This window comes from Diceros bicornis, chromosome 10 (genome assembly GCF_020826845.1).
Source record: "Diceros bicornis minor isolate mBicDic1 chromosome 10, mDicBic1.mat.cur, whole genome shotgun sequence".
Classification (NCBI taxonomy): Eukaryota; Metazoa; Chordata; class Mammalia; order Perissodactyla; family Rhinocerotidae; genus Diceros; species Diceros bicornis.
In genome coordinates, this window is record NC_080749.1 from 70,143,952 (window position 1) to 70,161,216 (window position 17,265).

A 17,265-nucleotide genomic window follows, 5' to 3' on the forward strand; every position below is an offset into this window, starting at 1 on the left:
ATGATATTATGCCTACTTCACAGAAATCATCTTCGTCGTCATCACCCAAGCCCTCAACCTGGGTGCCTCACCTGTCCCTGTATCTGTACACACCCTCCTGTCACACTGGGAGATTCTCAATTCCTGTCTCATACAAATCCCTCCACCTGTGCTCTAGATCCTATTGCCTCCTGTGTCCAGGGACCACCTTCCATCAGAATCATGCTCTCTCTTGTGGTCTGTCTCTGACTCTCTTGTGAAGTTACCCTTTCTGCCCGCCTTCGCAGCTGCTTCGCCTCCGTTGTCCCCCACCATCATGGAGAGCATCACTGTCCGCTCAGTTGCCTGGGCCACATTCCGTGCCTTTCTAATCCTTGACCCCTTCCTCTCTTACCTTCTGTGTCGGACCAGGACCTGTCATTGTGACTCTGGGTGGCTCTCAACTCTGTTTACTTTTCCCTTTTGCTATGCCTACTAAAGCCAGCAACATTTCTCCCCTGATTACTGCTACCTCCTATCAGCTACCTGTGGTCTTGATTCTTTCCAGTCCATTCCACACTAGCCAAAGTGATCTTGTAAAGAGGCAAGTCTTATCATGGCATCCTTGTCTAGGAACTTTTAATGACATGACTTTGCTGTCAGGAGAATGTCTCAATGTCATGATGTGCTCCAACTTGCCTCTCTAGCGCTTCCCCACTCGCTTCCCCACTCGCCATCCTCACGGATACCAGTTCTTATGCGTGCCCTTTCCTTTTCTCCCACCTCCTTGCCTGCCTGACTTCTCCTGATACTTTGCATTTAAGCTAGGGCAGACTTCCTGCTCCCTTTTTGCCTCCTCTTCTTTGTGCATAGCATCATGACCCACTGTAGGATGTATCCCCGTCCACGGTAATGTTCTGTTGACCTGTCTCAGTTCCCCCCAGACTGTAAGTTCCTTGAGGGCAGGAGTGTGCCTTCCTTTTCCCTTGTGCCTGCTTTAGTACCTAGGAAATGCTTGATAGGCATTTACTTAATGAATAAGTGAAGACTTGAGAAGGGCAGATGACCTGTGACAATGAAGGAGGAGAGGCAAGGAAGCATGCATGAGCTAACAAAAAGTCACAAACTGCCTTGTTGACTGAGGGCCATGTGATCATGTTTCTTCTCCCCTTACCACTATTTTGAAAACAGCAAGAGTTAAAATAATTCTTTGGGAGAATTATTTACACACCATCTATTTGACTAAGGTAGAACATGAAACGAAACCAAGGACTACTTATTAGATCAGTACACCCTTATCCAAACAAAAACAGCTGTCAGGGCTATTCTGTTATACTGGTTACTCTTTAACTAGACAGTTATAGACCAATCCTTTAAAAATCACAGTATGAAACTCCTTGTGTATATCACTTTATCATCTATAAAGTGTAATATGAACCTGGGGTTATGTGTTGCTGTATAATCTAGATCCAGAGCCAAAGAGAGTAAAAATGGTCAGTCTGATTCTTAGTTGGGCACAGCACATCAGCATGCATTTGATTTGAGTAGATATAAAAACAGAACTTAGAGTGTTCCATTTTATCCACTGTCCACGATGTTTGGAGTATCTAGCTGTGTCTTAAAACATGTTTTCCCTATAAAAGTGAAATACTTGATACTCCAAGTAGTGCACATACAAGGTGTACTTATTCTTCCCAGTTTTTATTCTTGAATTGAATACACACACCCTTCAGAAGTTTGAAATACATATCTGAAATGGAAAAGTCACATGATGGCTGAGAAGATCTGTTCTTAAATTAGCAACATGATATGTTAGCTTTGAGCTTATGGGGTATTTAGTATGAATTATTTATGGAGGCATATTGTTTTGCATCATGGTTACATAAACTATGTCTTCCTAAACAAACATAGAGGGCTTAGTCTGCTATTCTCTAAGAAGATATGCTGACTGAATATTTTGAGGTGAACTTGAAAACTCACAAAATCTTTCTTTGGCAGGGCAAATATATGGATATTGAATTTGATTTTAAAGGCGATCCACTGGGAGGAGTGATAAGTAACTGTGAGTATTTTACTTGAATCCTTTTAAAATTTGGAATAGTAAAACATATTTATGATAGAGTATTTTAGATACTTAGGTCTTTAAGAGATAGGTATAAGAATACATTTCTTTTTCTTAGATTTTTAACCTATGCATTTCAGATTGTTTTATAATATGATTTAATTCCTAAATCTTTCTAAAAGATCACTTAAAGTCTTTACTTTTGAAAGACTTGTTAGAAGTCTGCTAAAGAAATAAGATTAGTCCAACTGCATTTTATATTCTATAGGTCTTTAAGCCAATCCAGTGACGAAAGGGACCCTCCAGCAGTCATTTTCTTTAACAAAATTAATCTGTGATTAAAAACAAAATATAAATAATTGATTGCCCTGGGCTAACAGTGGTGCCCATCTTCCTCCACTTTATATGGGACGCCGCCACAGCATAGCTTGCCAAGCGGTGCGTTGGTGTGCGCCCGGGATCCGAACCGGCGAACCCCGGGCCGCCGCAGCAGAGTGCGCGCACTTAACCGCTTGCGCCACCGGGCCGGCCCTGATTTTAATAACTTTTTGGGTAACATTTATCTAATAAAATGAGTAGATCTGTACTTCAAGTTTTGTTGTGAGAAATTTTGTTTGTCTTCCGGTGTATTTAGATAATTGAAATGTGATACACCTGTTAGGTAGAAACACAGATTTATTTGCCTCCTTGAGTCATGATTTGTGATTGTAGAAGTGAAATGTTCTGTGTCAAAGGTGAAAAAATTAACAAAATCAGATGAGGTCTGCTTAACAGCCCCAGGTCCAGAGTTTTCTCAAGTGGGCATAATGGTCAGTATCTGTTATAAATATGGCCCTGTCATCAGTGCTTTGGGGCTGCAGGACATGCAGAACTGCCCTTGATGTCTCTGCTTGTGTTGATTTCAGAGTTGATTTGTTTGGAAAATTTAAGATGACAACTCAGGGTTTGTGCACCTCCTAATGGAGCGATGGCCTGATTATCCTCTTGAGTCCTCTTGTTTTTTTGAGGGTCACACTGCTGAACCTCCCACTGCCTCTGAGCTCTTCACCACCCCATGGTGCTATTGGGATTTTTAGAATGAAAAAAATCTTAAGTTTGGAGTAGAAAAAAAAAAATGACAAATTGACTCAGGTATCCAGAGCAATGCTCATTAGATTGGTTATAGCAGTGGCTTTCCTTCTTCAAATGAAATTTTATGCTGAACCCCAAACATGAAACAGATAAAATAAGACATGATCTGGTTGAAGAGGAGATGGATAGCCAGAACCTCTGACCCCCAGATGGCCCCTGAGATCTTCCTGGTGAATTCTAGAACCAGGGGAATGCCATTTGAAAGTTAGTGTTTTCAGTAGTTGGGCAAACTATGCAGCTGATTTTTAAAAAAAATTTTTAAATCAGTGTTTCATAGAGAAACCTATGGCTGGGGTTTCCTCATCATTGAAACAATGGGATTGAACTGGATGAATTCAGCGGTTCTTCCCATTTCCACCATTCCGTAGTTTTTAAGTAGTTTAATTTTCCATTTTAGTTTGCCTGATTACACACTTTGTATTCCATGCATTGGGATTATCCATATTTATAAAAATATATAATTATTAGAGAAACTTCTTGAACAGGAAGTTTTAATATGAAATGAAATTGGCTAGGACAGTGCTTTTTAGGTTAAATGGTTTTATATGTCAAATATGGAAGCAAAAGTACTCCTGCAAACAATATATGATGTAACCAAAAGCAAATGATTTTAATTGTAACAAGCTTGTTAGGCAGACTCCCTTCACAATGTATGGCAGCTGCTGAGAGCTGTATAGGAGGAGGTATGCCTCAGTTTTAAGACTACCATTTTAAGGAGTGATTAATTTTTATTCTGAAAGATATTCATACATCTTGAGCATTTACTTTTATAAGACAAATTAATTCTAGTTATTAATTTAATAATATACTATTTTTAAATGAGATAAGTTTAGTGCTGTCTTTATAGTACTTACATCTAAACATCTGGAATGATTGAATCAGTATTACTTTTGAAGACTCTAAGAAAATAATAAAATTATAATATAAAGTTATATGTTTTATTAGATAAAATACAAAGTTATTTTTAACTTCCTTTAAGTATTAGAAAATAACTTAGGTTTTATATTTTGAAGTTTAAGTTTTAAACAGAAATGTCTTCCTGCCCCCTAATTCTTACAGTATCCATGGAGAATAAATATTACACACTCAGTTCTTTTCCAATTAAGATTAATATATTGTCATGAATTGATTTCATATGGTGTTTGTTACCATTTGGTCCCACAATGAAATTATATTGAAATTTGTGGTAGTGGGAACACCCTGGTATTTTAGAGTGGCCTTTGCTTTGGAAGGGAAAGGAATACATTAGTGGTGAGAGCAGGAAATTTCACCCTGTGCAGATAGAGGACTGACTCATAGCTGGTCACTGGGAGTTGCTCTCTGCTGGCGTAAGAGGGTGTAAAGCAATGGGCAAACTCATCCTTGTTCTCTCCAAGCTGCTAAAAGTTAGCATCTTGTAGCCCAGAAAAGAAGACAAAATTTGCCATTTTGTAGGAAGTACGTTTTGCCTCCTTTTCCAGCAACCGCCTGGTAAAAGCATAGATTATTGTTGCCTGTAATTATTACTTTGAAAAAGGCATAAGATCACTGGAGCCAGTTCTGTGCCCAGGAAGTGGGAAAGAAAGGCCAATCACTTACTCTCTCTTTCTAAAAGAGTTTTGCTATAAAACTGAAGTCTTAAACTCACTTGAAAGCTACGTGTCCCTGAGGTTAGTATCATTAGGAGAGAGGTGTTACAAAAATAGAAACTGGCAAACATTTGCTTGGAGAGAGAAGATAAAATCTGGAAGCACATCCAGATGTTTGGCTGATGTGAGATAATATTTCTCCTACTTTCTTAATGCTTGTAGGTCTCATAAAATTTATACATTCATATTTGAGGATTTTGGATCTAGTGTTATGAACTGAAAACTTCTGGAAATCTGTTGCTTTTATTAATGGTCACAGACACTTTCTTATAGCTGTGACACTTGATGGCAATTTAGATTGTGGAGAAAATGTGGTACAAGTCTCAAGGGATTTTATGTCCTAAAATAATAATAGCACAGAGATATATATGCTGTGAAAAAGCCTTATGTTTTAAGTGTGCATATACCTGTGTAAACTGTAAGGACAGGAGATATGGCTGTCCTGTTCACAGTAGTGTATACAGTAGGTGCTCAGTAACTGCTGGTGATGAGGATGGAATTGGTTAAATATAGGCGGGTGCTACCTTTTCCTGCTTCATTATTTGAGGCCTATCCATGAGCCTACTTAATGTAACTCGTATTGGTTTATCATGTGGTTTCCAATGTCTAAACAAAAAGACAGCAAGTTACTTAATTCTCTGTGCCTCCATTTTTTCATCTTTGAAGTAGGATGATAATAGTACTGATCTCACAGGGTTGTGATGAGGTGTAAGTTATTTGTTAACGTCTAACGCACTTGTAACAGTCCCTGGCCCATAGTAAGCACTCAAATGTTTGCTTCTTTTCATTATTATATATTTATTTATTGTCTCTAGCACCAAGCCAAATATATGCCCTATAAGGACAGAAACTTTGTTTGGTTCATTGCTAGATGTCAGCAAGTAAAATGTGCCTGACATCTAATATATATTTGCTTAATTAATTAATTATCACACAAGCACACAATGTACAAGTAGAGTTGACGTAGAGAAATTTATTGAGAAATAAAGCTTCTGCTTTATTGGATAATTTTATCTGAGTATTCTATGCCGGTCAATTTTATATACTTTTTCTAAATCCCAGAAAGGCAAACAAAGTTATTAGTAGTCAAACTTCATCTGTTCCCGGCTTCTGTGTTCAGCTTGAAAAAGTAATATGATCCTGTGAATTATGAAGGAAAGCAAATGTTGAAATTGGTGTGTGGTCCAGTAATTATTACTGCCCAATAAACCACCCCAAACTTAGTAGGGTAAAACAACAGCTCTTTTCTATGCTCTTGGATTCTGTGGGTCAAGAATTCAGATGGGGCACAGAAGGGTTGGCTTGTCTCCATAACTCAGATTGTTGGGGGTGACTTGCCTTAATGGAGATTGGAATCCTCTGGAAGCTTTGTCACTCATATGGCAGGCTCCTGGGCTGGGATGAATTAAAGGCTGGACTCAGCTGGGACTGTTGACTAGAGCCACCTATATGTGGCCTCTTGTGGTTTGGGCTTCTCACAACGTGGTAGATAGGTTCTGAGAGAGAATGTTCCAGGAGGGGACATTCCTGACAGCAAGTGTTCAAAGAGAACCAGGAGGAAGCCAAATTAGCCTGGTAAATCATACAGTGTCCCTTCTGCTGTACTTTTAAGTCAAAGCAGTCACAACCTTGCCCAGTTTCAGGGGTGGGGTATGTAGGTCCCACCTCTCAATGGGAAGAGTGTCAAAGACTTTGTGACCATTTTATGTTAAACAGCCTCAATCTGATAGATTGTTTTCAGAAATAGCCACAATGATTTTTCACCTTGTGTCCATACCCGTGGGTAGTCCCCTCTCTCAGTGACTCAAGGCTTGGCCATGGAGCAATTAGCAAATATGGCACAACCAGAGACTTGAAAATTGGTTACAGATTGGAGCTTGTTCTCTCTTGTTCCTCTTGGGAACTCTCTCATCACCACCATGTTGATGAATCTAGGCTAGTTTGCTAGATGATGAGAGACACATGGAATGAACCCCCAGACATGAGTGAGGGCATCTTAGATCAGCCAGCTGCCAGTCAACCTGCCAGCAGACCACCAGCCCATGAAGCCTAGCAGATGCATGCCAAGTTGTCTTAGACCAGAGGAACTACAAAGGTGACTCTCAGACTCATGAACTAATAGCTGGTATTGTTGTAAGCTACTAAGTTTTGGGGCAATTTGTTATGCAGCAAAAACTGATACAGAGGTCTAGTAGATAATACCCTTTCTCTTGCCCAGTTTGGAAACACGTGAGAAATAGGCACAGGAATCAAGCTGGAGAGTAGGCAGCTTTAGTACTCTTAGAGACAAAGTTGAAGAAAGTGGCTTTTGGTTTATCACCCGAGTGGGTATACTACTGTCATGCACCACACAGGACGTTGCGGTTGATGATGGACCACATCTGTATACAATGATGGTCCCATAAGATTAGCACCATATAGCCTAGCTGGGCAATAGGCTATACCATCTAGGTTTGTGTAAGTACGCTCTGAGGTGTTCACACAACGACAAAATCGCCTAATGATGCATTTCTCAGAACACCCCCTTGTTGTTAAGCGACCCGTGATTGTAGTCCTCTGGCAGTATGGCCCGTGTCAACAGCACTCAGCAACCGCTGGCCTCTCCTTGTGTGCGTTGCTCCTTCTGTCTTACAGCACTGGGGAGTAGAGCTCAGTAAGTACACGGTGTGGGGAACCAGAGGGCTGAGCTGTATATGCATGTCTATTCCCCTCTCCAGACCTCACTACTTAGAGAATTCCTTGCTCCTGCCAAGGGGAAGAATGAGTAAGGGGCTGAGAGAGGCTAGGGGAGTTAGTCTAAGGAGATCCCCCAACATGGAATCATAAAGCAGGAGGAAGCGACCACCTCGCTCATAGGGAAGGTGGGGCATGGAACAAATCGCTCTGAATTCTTTTTCTTTCACATTTCTTCTGAATTTATGATACAATTGGCTTCACTTTTATCTGCTGTCTACCTCATGGGATGTTGTTTAATCTATATATATGGTGCATTCATGCCATTTTGTAGGATATGGAGTATAATTTTACTCTTTTAAATAGTTTGTGATTTATAGCTTTGTTCTCCCTTTTATATCATATCCTTGATATTATTGATGACAAGTCACTGATTAGGTGTAAAACTGCCTGTTATAGCACTTCCTAAAGGAAACTCGGATCTGCTCTGTTTTCTGGGAATGTATACATTAAGGTGGAATTGGAGACGACCTGTATAGAAGTTAATTCTCAACAGCAAGTGAATGTTCATCAGTAAACAGTGTCTGTTTTTAATCTGTCTTCTTTAGGGTCAAAATGCACCAAAAAACTGAGACAGTGCACTACCTAGTTTATAATACAAGGCTGGGCTTTTGTAGCACTTTGATAGTTAAAGCTCTTGAAGACAGAAATGGTCAACCATTGGTTATAAAGTATCTGTAGCAATAAAACAAATTTCAAAGAGCAGTTCTGGTACTCTGTAATGGATGGCTTTATATAAAAGTAGATGCTTTCCTTTGTCTCAGTTTTACTTTGGTGTTCTTTCTTTTACAAAAATATGTTTACCATTAAAAAAGACCATACGTTTATCATGAAACAAGATTATATACAAATCTAGAAGAAGCCAGATGTTCAAATGTTTCTAAATTAATTAGGATAGTATGTTTAATAATAAGATATTATGTACTAGATATTTCATTAATTTTATTTCAGGATTTTGCATGGGATTTTAGATTCAGATACAATTATGAGTAAATTTTCAATTATTAGATAAACATTAAATTTGTATTAGAAAACAGTCTGTTGTGAAAATACATGTATGCTATATGTACATAACCAGATCCTAATAAAAAACAGTGGTTGATTAGGTATATAATAAGCCAAGTTTTCTTAGTGTTTTATAGCCTAAGTTAATGTTTCACGGGCAGACACTGGAACCCTTTCACAACTTTTCATGCAGCCTGTCCAGCTACCTTTAGTGCTGATTTTTATAACTTCAGTATGCTGACTTTTAAGTAAAACCTTAAGCTAATTTTGTCAAAATTAAAATGCTGCAAGGGAGGTGGAGTTAAGAGAAAATTGTAACGTGCGTGCCAGATGTTTTAGACCTCGCAAAGCCTGTAACCTACAAATAGATAGCCATCTCTGTGAGCTCCAGGCTGAGAGAGAGCCCTGTGCGGAGCATCCACATCTACTTTCTTTTACTGTAATGCACGTGCACAGTGAACAATGTGTAGGAAGACATTTGCCCCATCTTTTTGACTTTAAAATTTGTCATTAGTGAAACTTCCTAATTTTTAATATTGAGAGGTATGTCATCTATTTCCAGAAAAAGTATAGAGGGCCCGGCCCAGTGGCGTAGTAGTTAAGTTTGTGCACTCTTGCTTCAGCGGCCTGGGGTTCGGATCCCAAGAGTGGACCTACACACTGCTCATCAAGCCATGCTGTGGAGACATCCTGCATACAAAATAGAGGAAGATTGGCACAGATGTTAGCTCAGGGACAATCTTCCTCACCAAAAAAAAAAGAAAAAGTATAGAGTTGATTTTAGATTAGTTACCCCAATATATGAGCCAACGTAAGTTCATAGAGTTTTCCATTGAAACTATCATCATTTATGTCCAGTAATTCACTGGGTTGTTTGACATTTTTTCTTTTTAGGGATGGTTATCCAAGACAAGAGAGACAAAAGGGAGATAAATTGTACTTACTTAGATTGCAAGCCCGTAATTATTACTAAATGTATCATTTTGCTTTAATGAAGGGGGGTAAATCCATCGGAAGAACCTGAATGCCACTGAAGCTCTTTTTTCATAATGTTTATGTGTGAGCATTGGGAGGAGGAGCACAGGGTCTCAGGGGGTCGTCGGCCAGTGTTCTGCATCCTGGGCTTTCATTGTCATTCTGGCCTTACTGGCAAAACTAAAGACAAAGCTGATTTTTCCTTAAGCTTTAATCAAGAACTTGGACCATTTCTTTTTTTCAGGCAGGGAGATTGCACATAAAATAAAGAAACTTTGATCATACTATCTAATCTTGCATCTGTTATGTTCCCAAGTAATGTGATTTCTTTTTCTTTCCAAACCACTACTTGTCCTTTTATTCCTTTGCCTATTAAAAGACTTCCTTCTCCAGCAGGTACATTTTACTTCTTTCATATCTTGTGCCGTGGGGAGGCTGTCCTGTGGCAAGCACAGGCACATGTACATGCCCTGGACTAGCTGGTAATTAGTCAAAACTGAGAAAACCCCTAAATGATGGCCTAGTTCTGTTAATAGTCAGATGGCAGTGGCATGGTGAGGTAGGTGGGGAAGTTCTGATTCCAGAGTTTCTCTCTCCTTACCTGTTGATTTTCCCCTTTAGAATGGCTTAATAGGTTTATCTCTTCCCTTAAAACTGAACTTTATATCAAATTTAATATGAACTGAAATGCGTATCTCGAGAGCAGAATGGAGCTGCGTGGGAATATATGGAGACTCTTATGCTCTCTTCTCTACTAAATATTTGGCATGTCCTGTACTCTCCCTTACGAAATCTTGTTAGCAGAGGCTCAGTCAGTGGTAGCAGAAGCATCTAAAGCAGAAGAGAAGGCTGTGCCAGTGTGCTGCTTTGACTTAATTCAGGAGCACGTTTAAGTAAATTAAAATGATTAGTTGGCGAGTCCTTACAGTGAATTGAGTTTATGTTCTGTACTTTAAGTAATTATTCGATATGGCTTCATACTGTTAGATTATGTTGGTGCATGCATATTAAAAATATAGAATAGAAAGTGATTTTAAGCATTAGTAAATTATTTTGGGGCAAACATTCCTCCTGATTGCTTTTCTACCTGGAAGCTTGTGACTTATGAGAAAAGTCATAAAGAAATAGGAGGCTCTGGGGTAATAGGCTAGCATTTTAGGGTTCCTCATTTTGTGATTGAGTTGCTTAGGTGAAGGCATATATTTTATGTAAAGTACAACCTTTCCAAGTGTTTATAAATTTTGCATTCTTTTTTGCTGGAAGATTATAAAGAGCATGAGCATGATCCCTTAGTCACTGGAGCTTGGAATTCTGGCCCTGTCGCTTGGTAACAATGTGATGTGAGCGTCATTTTCTCATCTGTGAAATAGGGCTTATAAAACCATCAGGGCAGGTGTTCGGGATTGAATATGGTAACGAATGAGAAGCACCAAATGCATGGGGGAAGGTCAGTGAAATTTCCCTCTCTGCTTCCCCTTTGCGCCTTCCCTTTTAAACACATTGTATTATGTTTCATATTTGAATATGATAGTAATCACTGATCATATCAGCGTTTGTGGTTCAAGAAGTACACGGCCTACATTCCTTTCCAGACTGCACAAGCAGATATTATTCTTTAACTTGGTGGCTGTTATCTGCTGAATCTCGTAGCCATTGCTGTTTCTCTCCTCTTCATTGTCTATGAGCATTTGTCCAAAAATGCCAAGCATTAGTCTGGCCCATGTGTTCCTGTTGCACAGTGTAGCCCTGTCACATGGTTTGAAGGTGTTGTTTCATGTCTTGAAGCACTGCAATTTGCTTTTATTGGAATGTGATTGGATAAGTGCCACGAAACAATGATTTGTCATCATTACTAAGGCGCCCCTATGAGGTGAGAAGGCAGCAGGCTGCTACTGCTTGTGAGGCATGGATTCTTAGTGCTATGGGAAGAGCCTGGGGTTTGTGGGCTTTGACAGGAGAAGGACACATGGTTATTCTGCCTTCTCCACCCCTAACTGCTGCTCTCTCTTAAGGGCCGTGGCATCCCACCTTGGAAAGAGCTGCTGCTGGTGGTTTGGGTGGTGGGAGAAATTGGGAGCATGAGTGACTCTTGTAGGCCAAGAGTCATGTTTGCAGTCGACGCCAGGCTCATTCCCAAGTAGTTCCTGGCACACAGTGGGTGAGCAGTAAGTCAGTTGATTGAAGGAATTTGTGCATGAGCGGATGAAGTGAACTGTAGCATTTGTTTATATTTTTCATGTAGTCGAGTTACTTTCTTCTAGGCTTGAGGAATTTCCTAGAAGGATTAGCTTCTTAATGAAGAATCTGCTCACTCCCTGTGGGTTCTTTCTTCTAAAACTGTGTTAGTCTTCTTAGGACCACATAGGAACTTGGTCATATGATAAATACAGCCATACTGCATTTTTATCCTTACCTGTTTGTTCTGTCTTCTGCTCTGTATGTCAGTATTTACTTATTGATTGAAACATTCAATCCTTAGAGATGATGAATATCACACAATCCTTTCTTTTCTAAATTTTGTCTCACTTGTGCTTTTCGATTCCTGTTTTCTTTCTTTTTGCTAAATATGAAGTCTTCGTTATTCTCCATGTATGATTTGAGGGCATTGGCAGTCATCCAAGTCAAATGAGAGCTGGAGATGAAAATTAAAACTCCACAGCATCCTGTTCCTAATAATTTTTGTATTTACATATTTTTGTTCTCTTTTTAGTCAACTTAATTTTATGTGTCCTTGCAACTCGTCTCTTCACTCTTACAAATGACTTTATGTTTTCAGAGTACCCTAGGACTTCTCATTCATCGTATCTACACTTTTTAACTCTACCTAGCCTCCTCTTCACATGCGGGTGTGGATGCCAGAAATACAAATTAAGAAATTCAATGAGCATTCCCGGAAACATCGCACATTGTTCTCTCTCTCATTCATTTTTTGGATAATGTTTAGATTTCAACCTGATTGGAAATCAAATGTGTGTGTTTTCTAGAATTAGTGCTCAATAATGGGATCACTGATTTGGAATTTTATAACTAAATTTGGCCTTTGCCCACAGGACCCAGACCCTCTTTTATATCACCGGTCAGTGATAAGCAGGAGTCCAGGCAGGAATATTCTCCACCATTGTACTTTGCCATTTCCTGCATACTGCCACAATGGCTGCTTTCTGGTTGGCTGGCTCGCTCCTTTCCTTCCTTCCTCCCTTCCTCCCTTCCTCCCTCCACGTCTCCCTTCCTTCCTCCCTCCCTGCTTCCCTTCCTCCCTGCTTCCCTCCCTCCCTCCTTCCCTCTCTGGATGAAAGTTTGAAAACATGATAAGACATCAGATTTATGCGATGAAAAGTTATTTGGAAGCGATGAAAGTGTACTGTCAAATAACACCAAATTCCATTAAAGAGAACCACCTTTCATTCTCTAAGACTTCAACATATCAAGAAAATCTGCTTCACTTATCCCAGGTCGCAGGACGTACGGATATAAGATGGGGTCTGCACTTGGGTCACATGGTCTCATTTCAAATCCTGCTTAAAGTCTTGGACTGTCAGTTTTTTCATCTGTTAAAGAAAACCTTACAAAATGATTGGGAGGATTCAATGAGATAATTAATGTCTGTAAAGCACTTAGCACATAATAAGATCTCAAAAATGTTAACTTTTTATCATTATAATAAGTGGATTTGTAACTGAATGGCTGAATTTCATTGCTTAGATTTGTAATGCTACATTTTGAAGAATTTACTGTTATCTTATATGATATAAAACCAAGAGAATATTAGTCTAAAAACTATAGTCTTTAACTTGTTGAATGTATTGTTGAACATATTTTGTATATTCACTGATGTTTAAAAAGAACCTGATGTGTTTAATTTGCTGATTTCAGTTAGGGTTGTCCTTCCTGGAAGTAGAACTGAAAATGTATCTTCTGTTATTATTTTATTAATACAAAACAGAAAATGAAAACAAAAGGTGCGGGGAGGAGCACATGGCGGATTTGAGAGTGAAATTAATACTATGCTATGATTTGATTCTTTTCCTCTTTAGATCTTTTAGAGAAATCTCGAGTTGTTAAGCAGCCAAGAGGTGAAAGAAACTTCCACGTATTCTATCAGCTGCTCTCTGGAGCCTCTGAAGAGCTCCTCAGTAAGTCCTTGTTTGCATGTTTTAATTCTTAATGTCACCACAGTTTCCAAAGCATTCTTTTTAAAAGTGTCCCAGAAGCTTTTCCCCTTCCTTCTTAAAATTTTTCCATGCCTCTGGTTGAAGAAAATGGTGTGTTTGCCTCTATCGTACCCCAGCATTTGTTTTATATGTGTTCCTGTCCCTTACCAGACACTGGGCCAGAGGCCTCAGATGGTTTACCAGCAGAGCTAAATATTGGGGGAGGGGCTAATCATAAATTCAAAAGATAAAATGGAAGAATATAATTATTCCACTTGGGGAGAGAGTTAGATAAACTTATTAGCAGGGAGCAGTAGGTGAGTACAATTCTAAAACAAGGAATTTCTCAGTGGAAATTTAAAAGTAGTGAGAAGACATTTGTAACTGATAGAAGAGTTAAAAATCTGACCTTTGGATATTTTAGAGAATTAATATAAATCCATCGGGATAGTAGCCAAAAGCCTAGTGATGAAAAGTTTTGAACAAATAGTTCAAACAAGAAGAGCTATGGAAAGTCAACAACATTTGGATGAAAATCATCCTTACTAATAATCAACAAATGCAAATTAAAATAGCACTGAAGTATTCACTATACATATATTAGCAAAAATTATTAAAAAGGATGAAGCTGGCAGAGTTGTCAGGCATTGGTCTCCTTAAAGCTTGTGGGTGTCACTTCAAAGTGAGGTCGTCTTCTTGGGGGACTAATTGGCAATCCAAAATAAGTTATAAAATGATCAGAACCTGCCTCCCAGGTGCACCATTTTTTGGAATCCCAGTGAAATCCCAAAGAAATAATTCAGAAGAATCCAAAAAACATTTTGTATGAGGACATTTATCACTGCCCTATGTTTATTATTATAGACTGGAGAGAACGCAAATGTCCAATGGTGGGGGACTGGGCAGACATCTTATGTTATAGTGAAATAGTACATCAAAGATATTTTATATTATAAAAATATGGAAAGAGCCTTACCCAATAAGAATAAATGTAAAAAAGCAGAGTTTGAGATATGTACAACAGTGTTAAAGGTGATTTTAGAAAAGTGCTATTATTGGTATTTGGGTATCAATTTTTATTCTGTTGATTCAATACATAATGTAAAAGTCATTTTATCTGAAGGATTAAAGGAATGAGATATTAAAGATGATTAGATTTATTGAAGTAACTTATTAACTTATGTGTGTGATTCAATAGATAAACTTAAACTTGAGCGGGACTTCAGCAGATATAACTACCTGAGTTTGGACTCTGCCAAAGTTAATGGAGTGGATGATGCAGCGAATTTCAGAACCGTTAGGGTAAGGTGTGAACCCCTTAAGATGAGTAGCACTATATTGCTCAACTGAAATTGGTAACATTCTGACTTCTTAAAAGTGTAACTCGTGCTCCCTAATGTTTTAGAATTATACAAGAATTTATTGTATTCTTTGTATTTATTGTATTAGTTTGATTTTTTTACTAACTCAAAAATCATACAATATTGTGAAGGCCATGCTTTACTAGAGTGTGTGATTTTACTATTTATCAAAAGGAGCTTTCTTATTATATTATCTTGACTCTTTTAATGTTATATTTAAATTCCAAGTATTTTCATATCCATAGCTCAGTAGCTAATTTCTGGCTATGAAAACTGTCCTAGGAACATGTTAATATGAAACTATCTTTGAGACAGAAGTCATGTTTTAATACAGTTTGTTAAAAGTCATATATAAACTGGAATGATTGGCGTTTCATGTTCATTAGAAAAAAATTATTTTAAATAATAGCCTATGTTGTATGTTTATGTGGCACTTTGAAAATTACTCCTATTAGGACATGATGTAGTTAACTGTTATTTACTTCCAATGAGACAGCTGTGGTGGTGGTGGGGGGAGTAGGTCGGATTATAGATAAAACGAGATTGACAGCAGTTCATCTTTGGGGGTGAGGGAAAATGACATGGAGTTCTTTTCCTGTTCTCTGTGCTTTCGTATATGTTTGAAATTTTCCATAACAAAAAACTTAAATTACTCCCATTGCTAGGTAGCCTAGTCACAAACAGACAAACAAATAAAAATAAATTGGGCTAGTCTCAAAAAGAAAGCATTTCTTAGAGCATGTCATTTTTTAAAACTGTGTAAACATCCTCATATGGGAAGCCTCTTGGTTCCTGGACATGATTTTAAGACTTGAGTTCAAGACTGGTTCTATAATCACTTTGCCTGGCAAATCATTGGCACTCTATAAAAGTTTATGACTAAACCAATGCTCCTTGTTACCCCTAGTGCCTTGGATCAGGCACTTTGTCTTTGCAAACCACGGTTTTTCCCACATGTAAGATAAACAAGGAGGTTTATTTTGTAGGGAGTTATAAAAGATTTTTGTTTGGTTTTGTTTCTAGCAGCAGAACCCAACTATAAAAAAAGACATGTGGGCGCAGACACACACGCACGCGCGCACACACACACGCACACACTCTCTGAGCCGCTGCAGTTGAAGCAAGAGTGGGAACTCAAGGCTCAGCTTTCAGCCTCTTCTCCTTCTCTCTTTCTCTTTGCACGCCCCCCTTTGCCACGGCGTGCGAGGTGCCCTAGGGCTCCTTGAGTCATAGCTTGAAACCCCTGAACAAGTTATAGCCCCCCATTGGTGCTACATCAGGTCTGTTAATAGGTTTGCCTTTTGGAAAGTTTATTCTGGGATACTGTGTCTTTTTTGTTGTTGTGTTTTGTGTTTTCAGAACAAATCTGTTAATATGATTCTTTTAAAAAAAATAATAAAGAACCACAGAAAGAAAACCGGTGCTTTTTCCCCTCTCAGAACGCCATGCAGATTGTGGGTTTTATGGACCATGAAGCTGAGTCCGTCTTGGAGGTGGTGGCAGCCGTGTTGAAACTGGGCAACATTGAGTTCAAGCCGGAATCTCGAGTGAATGGTTTAGACGAGAGCAAAATCAAAGATAAAAACGGTACGTCAGTGCAGAGTCAACTTTGTTTAGAAAACTTCCTTTGAACTTCTGCCCGGTTTTTAATCTAGAAAGTAAAACTTTTGCTTTTCATTGGTTTGAAAAACCTTTCTTGTGAAACTGAGCAGAAACTTAATTACAGCTAAGTTTTAAGTCTTTTGATTTGTGTATTTTCTGTTCAGTTTGAATGTGATTTAGAAAGAACACTCAAAGCCTTGAAAATGATTATTAGCAGCACATGTACAGTTACTTTTTGTGTCCGTTTCCCCCCCAACAGAGTTAAAAGAGATTTGTGAGTTGACCGGCATTGATCAGTCGGTTCTAGAACGGGCATTCAGTTTCCGCACAGTTGAGGCCAAGCAGGAGAAAGTTTCAACTACATTGAACGTGGCTCAGGTGGGTGAAACATAACATCCAGAAGTGAGTTTTTAAAAACTGTGTGATATTTTTATACAAGCGGATACAAAAATTTTATTTTTATTTTGCAGGCTCTTATCCTAACTGTGATACTCTATTCCAGGCATCTTTCTAGGCAGTGGGGCAGAAACTAAACAGATGAAGATCCCTGCCCTCATGGAGCTTAAAATTTTGGCACGAGGAGCCGGACAATAGCCAGTAGACCTCATAAATAAATAAATGTATATAGCAAGCCAGCTGTGGACAAAGAGAAAAAATAG

At 38.7% G+C, this 17,265-nt stretch overlaps 1 protein-coding gene across 5 annotated transcripts in view; it reads left to right on the plus strand.

Annotated features, from left to right (window-relative positions):
* The window catches only part of MYO1B (myosin IB), a 180,700-nt gene that overhangs the window by 108,634 nt on the left and 54,801 nt on the right, over window positions 1-17,265 (plus strand). For all 5 annotated transcript variants that reach the window (XM_058549453.1, XM_058549457.1, XM_058549454.1 and 2 more), the window contains 5 exons: window positions 1,957-2,020; window positions 13,527-13,625; window positions 14,842-14,945; window positions 16,444-16,591; window positions 16,866-16,984. In XM_058549453.1, the coding sequence (XP_058405436.1) occupies window positions 1,957-2,020; window positions 13,527-13,625; window positions 14,842-14,945; window positions 16,444-16,591; window positions 16,866-16,984 (534 nt within the window). The remainder of the gene's footprint in view (window positions 1-1,956; window positions 2,021-13,526; window positions 13,626-14,841; window positions 14,946-16,443; window positions 16,592-16,865; window positions 16,985-17,265) is intronic.